Source organism: Rhinatrema bivittatum, chromosome 6 (assembly GCF_901001135.1).
Source record: "Rhinatrema bivittatum chromosome 6, aRhiBiv1.1, whole genome shotgun sequence".
In the NCBI taxonomy this organism is placed as follows: Eukaryota; Metazoa; Chordata; class Amphibia; order Gymnophiona; family Rhinatrematidae; genus Rhinatrema; species Rhinatrema bivittatum.
Window position 1 is genome coordinate 54443010 of NC_042620.1, and position 12856 is coordinate 54455865.

A 12856-nucleotide genomic window follows, 5' to 3' on the forward strand; every position below is an offset into this window, starting at 1 on the left:
TTTTCAGTGATTGTTATAAAATTACTCAGGGTAGGGGATTAAGAACCAACCACCTCCTAGATGTTTGTATGTTGTTTGAAAAATACCAATACAAATCGTTTAATATAAAAGTAAATGATTAACCTGCTTTTGTGCATACCTTTATACATACAAAAACAGGAATTCAGGGATAGAGCTGGGGTAGAGTTTGGATTTATGTGCATACTTTAGATTTTAAAAAGTTTACATGCAAATTAACCTGCGCAGGTTATGCCCTACAGAGCATAAGAGTAACTTTGTGTGGGTGAGTTTGTGCACGTTATTTCACGCAGCCACGCGCATGTTATAAAATCCAGGGTCGGCGCGCACAAGGGGGTGCATTCTACTGTACCTTGTGTGCGCCGAGCCCTTTGTGAGACCAGCCTGCTTTCCCCGTTCCCTCTGAGGCCACTCCAAAATCGGAGCAGCCTTGGAGGGAACTTTCCTTTCCCCACCTTCCCCTACCTTTCCCGCCCCCCAGCCTGAAAAAAAAAAACCTCGTACTTTATTGTGGAAGATATGCCTACCAGAGGCAGGTGTAACATGCGCGCGCCGTCCAAGTGCCGGCGCATGATCCCCCAGCAAGAAGTCCTCTGCCACGCCTTCCTGACCACCTCCGGACCGCCCTGTCATGCCCCGGACCACCCCACCATGCCCCCGGACCATCTGTCCTGCCCCTCTTATGCCCCCGCCCCGCCCCCTGCCCGCCCATTCAGAAAAGCCCTGGGACATATACGCGTCCGGCTTTGAAAATCTGCCCCTATATGGGTTATTATAACACTACTCTCCCTGTGGTTAGTGAATTTTTTTGTATACTTGATATGTAACTAATCTGTCTATTATTGGAATAATATATACTTTCTTTTCTGTTTTGATCTTCTTTAATAACAATTTCTGATTTTAAAAAATTCACTTATTAAAACTTCTCTCACGACAGGAGGCTGTCCTATACAATTACAGCCTGCTACAACCAGCCACTGTGATCCAGCATGCAGAAAACCATTTTCCTACTGTACACAGGTAATCTAATCTTTCCACATCTGAGTTTTGAAAATTATTAGTTTTAATCTATACAATTGTCCATTCTATTCTTCTGGAAGAACTAAAACTAGAACAGTCCTATACATGCATGACACCATGTAGTTAGAATTCAAGAGCATTGGGGCAATTTTCAAAAGGAGTTACACGCATACACGCATGCACCATTTCCTCAAGTAAAGTGCATTTACTCGTGTAAATCTCAGTTTTACTTGAGTAAATACTTTTTAAAATCAGGTCCTTAAAACTGGGGTTTACATGTGCAAATGCACTTTGGGGCGGATTTTAAAAAGCATTTACATGCGTAAATCTGGGTTTTACGCATGTAAATGCACTTTACTCGAGTAAGTGGGCTTTTGAAAATTGCTACAATATATGCCATTGAATCGTCCATAGGATTTATTCGCATAAGTGCACTTTACGTGAGTAAATGGCTTTTGAAAATTGCTACAATAGTAGTTACATTTATGCGCGTAACTCCTTTGAAAATTACCCCCTTTATCTATGTAAATAGACTTTTGAAAATTGCTACGATAATCTGTTACATTTACATGTGTAACACCTTTACAAATTACCTCCATTGGTTCCAATTCTTCTATGATTTAAAATAAAAATACTGGTGATATTCAAGAAATGCACCTATGCCTGCCTGCAATGTGAAATGCATATTCTGAACTATATCGTTTTTCTTAATATTTCTCTCAAGAGATAAGGAGGAGGGTAGACTGTGGAGTGAGTAAGAGGATACTGAGGGGAAAGAAGGATGAGACAAGTGGGTGGTGGAGAAAGAGTGTAATGAAACGTTCCCAGCACCCCAAAAAGGCATACAATTTCTGATCTTTCAACTGCAAAATGTATACAGCTTAATGTTCATTGGTCAATCAAATTTCTCCTTTTATCTGATGTATTTTTGAAGATTCATTTTTGGTCATACTTTATATTGTAGTACCACTAAGCATTTTATTGTATTTCTTCTTAATTCTGCTTTCATTGATATGTATAATCATCCATTAGTGACATAAAAATGAGATACCTAATTATGTCTATTCTGTAGTGAATTATAAAAAAATTGAATCAGTGAGCTTTGTTTTTGCCTAAGTTTTAAGAAGCATGTTACAAAATACGATGGCTGCACGCACATGTACGCCAGATTTTAAAATCTGCACGTGTATGTGTTGGCGGCACACGCGGGGGGGGGGGGGGGGGCAAATTTCTGACTCAGTTAAGGAGTAGACTGGGAGGGAACTTCCTAACCTTCCTTCCCATTCCCCTCTCCACCCTGAACCTTAACTTCTTCTTACCTACCCCAAATGTTTTTATTTCATTACTTACTGCTCCTCTGGAGCAGAAGTAGTTTCTTTGGGCTTCCCCGGGACAGCGGCTAATGGCCACTGTCCCAGCTGTCCTCCATCCCACCTGCCTCTCCCCACCCAGACCCCGCCCCTTTTTCAAGGCCCGGCACTTGTGCGCATACCAGAGTTTACACGTGTGGCTGGGCACGTTTTAAAATGTGCGTGGCCCTTTGAAAATCCGGGCAAGTAGATTGAGAAGTAGAAGCATGTGCAGACAATATAGAAGGGGCTATACAAAGCTTTTGAATATGGTGTAACATGTTAATTATATTAATTAAGCTGAACTTTTCACTATTTGGAACTCAAAACCTTAAAAGATGTTTAAACTATGATGAAAACTATGAAATTAATACTACTTTTGAAAACTGACTTATGAACTATAATCATGCAGGAGACAAATAAGGTATTCTATTGAGATGTGCAGCTTATTGTGACTTAGCCTTTCAACTAGCATACTGAGCAAAAACCAATTGTTCCATTTAGTTATTAAAGTCAGATTCTGCATGAGAAGATTATATATTGTGAGGTCAAATTGAGACCCAGAGGTTAAAGTAGAAATCTAAAAAACTGCAAAGCATTAAAAGAACAAACTGTACTACAAATTGGACCATTTTGTGATGCCTTCTTTAACAGAAATTGCATTTTAAAGTATGAAATTGAGAAGTAGAGAAGTTTCCCTGAGGTTTAAACTCCTATCAAACACTGAAGGTAATGTCACACAGAGTGTGCAGGAAGAGGCATATATGAACGTTAGGCAGAGAATAAGGCAGATTTTTAAAGACCGGCGCGCAAAAAACAGAAGATATGGGCGTGGTGGGCCGGGCGGCGCGTACAGAGCGCATTTTAAAAATGGCCCGGCAAAGCGCGTATCTCCCAGGAGTGCCAGGCTGGTGAAAAGGGGCAAGTCAGTGGCAGAGTCTGGGTGGGTGGAAGCGGGGCTGGGGCCAGCCAGGGCAGCGGCCATTAGACCCTGTCCCGGGGAAGTACGTGCGGGCAGGGGAAAAGGGAGGTAGAGTAAATAGGAGGTTAGGGAAGTTCCCTCAAAGTCCGATCCTTAATTGGAGCAGACAGGGAGGGAACTGGGGAAAGGCCAATCACATAGGTGCACTTTTTTTTTTTTTTTTTTTAAATCACCGCCCCTCACGAGCACGAGTCGTGACCCGCCCACACATGTGTTCTGATATAAAATCAGCACACATATGTGTGCGGGTATCATATTTTATAACATGGACATGCACGCACGACTTTCAAAGTCTACCTCTTAATAGTTATGGTGGGATAATTAAGATAGGAAGAATAGGGGATGGATAACTAATAGTAGGACGTCCATATTCAAAAGCCATTTAGAAGGGTAACATAATAGTTATCCATCTAATTGCTTAACCTGCTATATTCATCTCTTATCTATCTAAATTTTTGCCAGTTAACTAGTTACCCAAATAGAATATAGCTGGATAAGATGGGGGATATTCCGGGGGAGGGAAGAAGGCATTCTGGGGCAGAACGGAGTTAGCCGGTTACCTTCTGTGGCTAACTCTGGTCGGGCCGTAGGGCTGTCCTAAAGTTAGCTGGTTATATATAACCGGCTAATTTTAATGTAACCTGCTAATAAGCCAGGTATGTGTAACCAGCTAACTAACATAGCTGCACAGCATCTGAATATGGACCTCTAGAGGTTTCTACTGAGAAAGGCAACCTTGAAAATTCAGACAGTGTTGCTTGAAATGCTTTGCTTATGGACTTGGCCATAGAAGCAGTCCTGTGGTTTTTTTCCTTATTGGTATCCAAGACCATAAAAGTCTTGGTACTTTTTTGTCATCTGAATCCAATTCCTCTTCCTCCATGCTACACAAACACACACACACACACACACACACACCCCCTACACACCTTTAAAAAAGAAGTAATCCCATGCCTTCTGTTAAGTGTAGTAACTAACCTGAGAAATATAAGATTCCATTCCAGACTTCTGTCAGTATTAGAATTGAATGAATCTGTACACAATGAAACAATACACCTTTAGGTCTACTGCATTATATCAGAGATACATTGCATCAATATCATTGAAGTTTAATAGTAGATGGAATAATGCTCCTATTAGGAAACTACATTGATTAAACAAGCTATGTGAATGCATGAAAGAAACAGATTCATTTCTTATGTTATTTAAGTTATAAATAGAAAAACAAATTTTGTGAATCCCTCTCTTTAAGGATCTTATTTTCTTAAGGATTTAAGCACTTAACACACAGTTTAATGCACATAAATTGGTTTCTGACAAATATTTGGGAGCTTGTGTACATAAAAGTATATGCAGTAGTGATTCTGTGTGTACTTTTAGGCACACTAGAAAAAGGCATTCTAGCACAGAATTGGGGTGGGGATATAATTTGGACACATGTTTTGGATGCACATCCATAACCCTTTATGCAATAAGAGGATCAGTGCAACCAAAACGTGCATCAAAACCAGCATGTAACTAATAGTGCTCATCACATGTAAATGCCCTGTTAATGAAGCTATTAGCTAGTACCCCCTTATGTAAAAACTAAATGTGTGCCTGACACGCACATTTTAACCCTCAAAAATAATTGCCAGCCCTGGAGCTGGTGTTAAGTCTTGAGGAGCCCCAAAATTTTACCTGTAAAGCAGAAAATACTGCTTTTCTGTGATTCCTCTGACTTAATATTGTGGCGATGTTAAGTCAGAGCAACCACAGAAAGCAGCAATGTGAAAAAAAAATTAGAAAATAATGTCTTGATGGTGGTCAGGTAAGGAAAACGGATGCATAGTTTATAAGCATCCATTTTCTTAATCCAAGACTGTGCATGATGCCGAGGAGGCACCAGGGATACACAATTTCCCCTAGTGCCTCCTTTTTCATGAAGCAGATCATTTGACTACTGTATCACATGCCAGGGAGAGGTAGATGGGCACACATTAGGAAAGTGGGCGCTCATGACTGAGCACCCATTTTTTCCCACATGAATATTGCATCAGCCTGTTAGTACCTTCCTGGAGCTTCTTGTCCTTGATTAGATAGGACTTAGAGCTGTTGCTGAAGTAAAACTTCTTTAAGGGCAGGGAAAGAAGTAGGCCAGTTACTACTCTTATGATGATGCCTACTGACTGGCCAAAATTCTTGAGGATGTGGTATCTTGCTGTCTTGATCACATGAGTTTGCCCAAATAGCTATGGCTTTATATGGGTAGCGAGTAGAGGGAGAAAATAAAATGTATATACTAACCATATACATATATACGGTATCTTGTGTTGGGAGATATTCCATGTTTAACCACTGAAAGCAGCCAATATGAATCATAATAGCCAAAGAGGAATGCTGACAAGTATGTTGACAGGCCAAAAACACTGTCTCAGGTAAGAAAAAAAACTTTGCCCAGATGAGAATGTTAAACCAAAACTGAAGGATACTTATCAAGATCTGCTTGTTTGTAAGCTCCTGCATAAATAAAATCAAGGCAGAAGGACAATGCAGCAACTTTTCACTGTCCAGCAAAGGAAGTCCAGAGGTTAGAGGGGCCTCACCCTTGGATGAAGGGGGGAGCACTCTGAAATGGAGAAAAAGTTGACATGGCCAACAGCCCTAGTCCAAACTTGGCAGCCCCCCCCCCCCCCCCGTGAAGAAAAAAGGAGGGGGGAAAGACCTGCAATGCAGCAAAGACCCTTCACCTACAACATGATTATGCATGAACTTATGCATATTTATCAACTGAAAAGTATAAGATGGGGTAAATAAGGAAAAAGGGAGCAGACCCGAAGCAGCCCCTGTACCCCCTATGTTAAGGAAGGAGAATATTGGGTGTGGTCAGGAGACAGAAGAGTGGGACGCCTGTCTGGGACATGGGAGCTAGAAGCCAGGTATAGCCAAGAACAGAAGAAGAAAAGCCCTGCCAGTACTCAAGAGCCCAGCCAGTTCCAGAACCAAGAGAAGCCAGCCCTCCTCCCCACACAGTTCTCTAGATGTCCATCCAGAGCTGGCTTCAGAGGTATACAGAGGGAAATCACCTGAAGTTGGGACCAGAAGTAAGTAAGTTAGCCATAAGTATTAATATAATAAGCAGGCTAAGGTTTATGGTATTTTTTAAGCTACCCTTGGTACATAACTTTCTTTAGGGTAAACTGGTGCTCAGTAGCAAGTATGTTAGAGACATGTGTTGTTATCTTCTAAATGCTAATCTTGCAAAATCTAATAAACAAGTCTAATTCTGTGGAGAAAAACATCTTTTCCTGAACTTAGGATCATGAAGTGAGGTAGGAGGGGAACCAGAAGTGCCCTGTAGCAGACAGGTTTCAGAACCCCTAAAACTTTCCTACACTTGCATAACATGCTACCAGATAACCCTTTGTATACTAATGATTATTTTCTCATTTTCAACATATCGCAAAACAATATAATGCATCTAAAACAATTAAACTCAGGGTGCAGTTCAAAAAGCAAACAGAATGTTAGGAATTATTTAAAAAGGTTTGGAGAGCATCATAATGCCTCTGTATACATCCATAGTGAAACCACAACTTGATTATTCTGTGCATTTCTCATCACCTCATCTTAAAAGAAAGATATAGTGGAATTAGAAAAGGTACATAGAATGGCAACAAAATTAGTTAAGGAGATGGGAGAGTTTCCTTATGAAAAAAAGACTAAACAGGTTAGGGCTCTTCAGCCTGGAGAAGAGAAGACTGAGAGGGGATATGATAGGTTTATAAAATCATGCATGGAGTAGAACAGGTAAATAAATAGTAACACATATTTACCCTTTCAAATAACATTAGGATTAGGGGACACTCCTTAAAGCTAACTAGTAGCAGATTTAAAAGTATTATTTCCACAATCAAGTTGTGGAAATCATTGCAAGGGGATATGGTCAAGGTAGCTAGCATAGCTGGCCTTAAAAAGGGGTTGAACAAGTTACTGGAAGAAAGGTCCATAAATTGTTATTAACCAGGTGACTTATGGAGACCCACCATTTGTCATAGAGACTGAGCAGGAAGAAATTTGATTTAATTTTAGTGACTGGTTAATGACAGAGACATCATGTTGGGATTGATGGATCTTTGGTCTGACCCAATATGGCACTTCTTATGTTCTTGATAAAAAAAAAAAAAAAAAGCTCTATCACTCCATTTTTTTTCCTATTAATTAATTTATGTAATAAATTTGAAGACTGATTATTTTTAATCCATTCTGGTGAGAATTCCATCCGCAAGTTAATAAACTCTGCATGGGCTAGATTTAAGATTACATTTGAGAATCATATTTGTGCCTGCCTCTGCTCTTAAATCAAAACCCCAATCATGACATTTTCAGTCTTGAAGCAGAAGTCAATAGATTTGTCATAAACGCTAGCATTTTCTTCACAAATGATTTGCTTTCCAGTAGTCAGCTTAGCAGATTCATTCCAAATAGCCTTATTATTTGGATAGTAATATGAACACCAGACTAGATGATACATATATTGTACCGCCTTATGCAGTACTGTATGTATCACTAGAAACTGCATTGCCATGAAAACCTACGCAATGTTGCTTTATGGCAATATTGAATTATATGGGTTTTGAACAAACTAAGGCCTAGATTCATCATTCTTGCAGAATGACGAGCTGCCACGGTAAAGGGGGCAAAAAAGGGGAGGGGGCACTAGTGTGCAGCCGGCCGCATCTCTGCGATGTGGTTTCACATGCCGCACACTATTACCCCCATAGCGCCACGCTAAAAGGTGGTGCTATTTCCTATGCTACTGCCAGCGATAATGTCCGAAACATTATTGCCGGCAGCGATGCCACCACCTCATTTCCCTAAACCCCTCCCAAACTCCACCCCTTTTTAAAATTTTACCACCGTGATAATGGGCTGTCGCACCTTGGAAAATGACCCAATGAACTTTTAAGGATTTCCTTACTGGCAGTGGCCAGAATTTATCAGCTTTCTAAGGTAAAACATTTGTTTAATAATTGTATCTCTTGAAAAGAAAGTTAATTTCAAAGTGCACAAAATCCTAATTATACATACTAAGAATAGGAATGTTAGTTGGTCAGGAATACTTTAGTTCACCACCAAATTGATGTAGCATATGAGCTTTCAAGACCAGTTAATGGGGAAGGAATTTTCAGAGCTATGCAATGGTCATGTATGTAAAAATAGCAAATATGCATACAAGTAGCATATATGCATGTACATGATTTATTTTGAAAAACTTGTAATCTGCTGATCCAAATGCTTTATTTTTTAAACCTCACGAGTATATGCATACTTGCACTGTTGTGTGTAAATTTTAATGAGGAAAAAAAGAGATGGTCTAGGGTCATTCCAGGTCAGGGTTCATAAATATGTGCATATGTTGCTATTTTGCAGGAGGTATATGCATATACTGTATATTACTGAACTTGTCCAGACTTTTGCACCTGCTAATTGACCTGTGCAATTGGAATACAGCATGTCCTTTGTCTGCAGTTTCTGGATGGGAGGTTTAGGTAAATGAGTAGGGATTCAGGATGAAATGTTAGATGGTGTACACACATATGCCTACCTCCATGTTTAATTCTGTGGTATTATGTGCAAATCGTACAAACTTAGGCCTGGATTTACCAAAATGTGATAAGTATTGCATGCGATAGCAGAAGGGGTGTGTTTTATGCTAATATACAGTTTATTACAATTTGCACTAATTACCTATGTGAAGAGCTAAGTTAGCACAAATTGTGATAACATTTTCAGACTTTTTATTAAGTGCCATATCTGTTGTATTTCCTGCATTCAATCACTGGGGGACCATGGTCTGGAGAGAGAGAGAGAGAGACTATCTTCAAGGCTATTGTAGTAGTTATTTATGCTACTATAGGAGGCCCAGCTAGTAACGCGAGGTGAGGTTTAGGTATTAGTGTAGAGGTTAGGGGCTACTTTGGCATTCAAAGTGAGGCGTATGAACAGAACAGTGCTCTCTTGTGAATATTTGATGACCTTCGGAGTGAGAAAACTCACCCAAAGATGAGATTTGTGCAATGTTCTCTCAACCTAGCTTGATGTTACTCAAGGAGAGAGTCCATCCAGCTAGGTTGAGGGAACATTGCACAAATCTCATCTTTGGGTGAGTTTCCTCACTCCGAAGGACATCAAATCTTCACACGAGAACACTGTTCTGTTCGTACATCTCACTTTGAATGTCAAAGTGGCCCCTAACCCCTACACTAATACCTAAACCTCAGCTCGAGTTACTAAATGGGCCTTCCATAGAGATATAAATACCTATCTAGTGTGAGAGCATTATGGTTAGGTGCTCTCTCTCTCTTTCTCTCTTTCTCTCTCTCTCTCTTCATCCCTCCCAGTGGTTATAGGAGGGCCCTTATAGCTAGGCTGGCCCACCAGGAGCTTAAAAGTACTAAACATGGTCCCCCCAGTGGTTGTGTGTAAGAAATACAACAATTCTGGCACTTATCACAAAGTGCAAAAAAGTTATCACAATTTGCCAATGTCATCTTCAGGGCTAAAAGCTTTGTACTGCAGAACAATAAGCTATGAAACAACATTGATATTAGTAAAGGGCAAATCATATTCTTATCTATAATTCCTTGTTTCTTCCTCCAGATAATGACTAAGTATAAATTAATACAAAATATTTATATTTCACAGCACCTTTAAAGTCCATTTCACCATGTAGTTTATAGGAGAAATTCATTTTTGAAAGATTGATAATGTCCTTTCCACAGTGAAAGTGTTTATAGTACATTAATTGTAATAGGGTGTAATTAGCCTAGGCACTGGAGAGCAAAAAGTATTTTACTAATTCATCTCTAGTGTATCTGGTTCAGTGATTCCATTCTGATTTATTGACAACATGCATTAAATAATACGAAAAAACTGGCACATAAAGAATGTGTCCTATTATTTCATGTACTATTTTGTCCGGTTGTATTTGTGCGCTGGGTATACAAGACATCTAGCAAGAGATTGCACAACATACCTGCTGACTGCCCTTTCTTCTCTGAGGATGTTAGAGTCCTCACAGTGGGTACAATGTCACCAGAAGCTTTGATTTCCGAGCTTTCAGAAACTCTGCTGAGAATGGGAAGGATTGTCTCTCACTGTGGGTGTTGCAAGGTGGCCCCTCTCAGTTCCATTTTTTTCCATGGAGCCATATGATTCAACTTCTCTGAAGTAAAAATTTCCTTATCTTCAAAATGCCTTCTTTCCATTTTTCTTTCTGATGGTGCTCTCTGTTTGAAAATTTGTCTTCTCCCACTTACCTCCGTACGTAGGGTTTTCCAATTTTCCTAAGTTTTCTTTATTTTTCTATAGCCATGTCGGTACCAGTATTCATGCATTGATTGGCATTGTTTTATAAAAATCTAGTTGTTTGATATTGCATCAGCTGCTTTACATCTGATAATCATCAAAATCAAAGACTAACAGCTTATGTAAAGTTCTCCAAGTGCAGCCTTACCATGTTAGTCATAGACCCACATGACAGAAATGTGCTGTGTCTGGTATGTGACCATGATGTCCCAGGATGCTCCACATGTAGGAAGATGGTACCAAGAGACCAGTGAACATAGTTAGAGCTCATTGAAAAGCTCTCTGGATTAGACAAGCCTGAGCCATCTGTATTACTATCAAAGGATCCAGGAGCTGCACCAAACATTGGTGGTACATCGGTATTGAAGAAACTTATGGAATCTGATGGACCTTTGGTTTGACTCAGTATATAGCATTTCTTATGTTCTTATGCTATGTAAGCATAAGCATAGCATAAGAACATAAGGAATGCTATATTGAATCAGATGAAAGGTCCATCAGACCAGCATCCTGTCTCTGATAGTGACCAATAAAGGTCACAAGTACCTGGAATGAAAAGAACAGATCCAGTCCTCCTTACTCATAACCAGGGATAAGCAGTGGCTTTCCCAAGTCTACAAGACTAAATACAATTATGCTACCTGATTTTACCACATCCTCTGGCAACAAGTTCCACAGTTTCACTGTGTACTGAGTGAAAAAATAATTTCTATGATGTTTTAAATATGCTACCTTTTATTTTCAAAAGTGCTCCCTAGTCGTATTTGAAAGGGTAAATAACCACTCCCTGTTTACCCATCTTACCCTATTCAAGATGTAATAGACCTCTGTATTTTCCCTTCTTAGCCATTTCTTCTCCAGACTGAAAAGCCTTAATCTGTTTAGCCTTTCCTCATAGAGGAACCAGTCCATCCTCTCTATCACTTTAGCTGCCTTTCTCTACCGTTTTGAGTTCCAGTACATCTTTTTTGAGATGGGGTGACCTCAATTGTACATAGTACTCAAAGATATGGTAGCACAATGAATCAAGGCATTATCATATGATCTGTATTATTTTCCATTCCTTTCATAATAACACCTAACATTCTATTTACTTTTTAAACTACTGGTGTGAACCAGGCCGAGGCTTTCAAAGTATTGTCCATAGTGGGATCTAGGGATGTGCATTCGTTTGCAACAAAATAGGGAATAGAGACAATATTTCCTATTTTGTCGCGTTTTAGGGGGGCGATGAAACAATAAGAAAAACCATAAAATTTTGAGTGGTTTTCTTATCATTTTCGGAGGTGGGAGAAAAGGCACATAAAAAAAAAAAAAAAAACCACCCCAAACCCACCCAACCTTTCAAATTTACTTAATTGCAACCCCCCACCCTCCCGACCCCCCAAGACTTGCCCAACGCCCTCCAAGACGTACTGAAAGTCCCTGGTGATCTAACGGTGTCCTGGGAGCGATCTCCCCCTTTCGGGCCATCAGCAGCCACAAATCAAAATGGCGCTGATGGCCCTTTGCCCTTACCATATGACACGGGCTATCGGTGCCGTTGGCTGGCCTCTGTCACATTGTAGGAGCAAGAGGATTTCATTCAGGCAACAAACAACAAGGTAGCACAGTCTTGGTAAACAAATAAACATGGGAGTAGCTTGCTTGTTGCAGCAGTTACTACCCAAAACTAATTAAGCCTGATAATTCACTTTCAATGCATATCCAGCGTAAATCTCTGCTTCAACATTACTCTGCATCAACAGCAGGGGAAATGAAGATAAGATGATTTACATTCAGACAAAAACCAACAAGGACTGAATTGCAGTCTGGGTAAACAAATAAGCATAGGAGTAGCTTTGCTTGTTGGGGCGGTTACTACCCCAAACCAATTTAAGCCTGTTACTTCTCTTGGAAAGCATATCCAGTGCAGCTCACTGCTTCAACAGCAGGGGAATGAAGAAAAGAGGATTTATATTCAGACAACAACAAAGGACTGAATTGCACAGTCTGGGTAAACAAATAAGCATGGGAGCAGCTTGCTTATTGCGGCGGTTACAACCCCTAACAAATTAAGCTTGATACTTCACTTTGAATGCATATCCAGCACAGCTCACTGCTTCAACGGCAGGGAGAATGAAGAAATAGGATTTAC

General features: G+C 40.1%; 1 protein-coding gene across 1 annotated transcript in view; it reads left to right on the forward strand.

Moving 5' to 3' along the window:
- The window catches only part of THSD7B (thrombospondin type 1 domain containing 7B), an 898700-nt gene that overhangs the window by 858205 nt on the left and 27639 nt on the right, over positions 1-12856 (forward strand). The window contains exon 25 of the mRNA XM_029607893.1: positions 956-1038. Within this exon, the coding sequence (XP_029463753.1) occupies positions 956-1038 (83 nt within the window). The remainder of the gene's footprint in view (positions 1-955; positions 1039-12856) is intronic.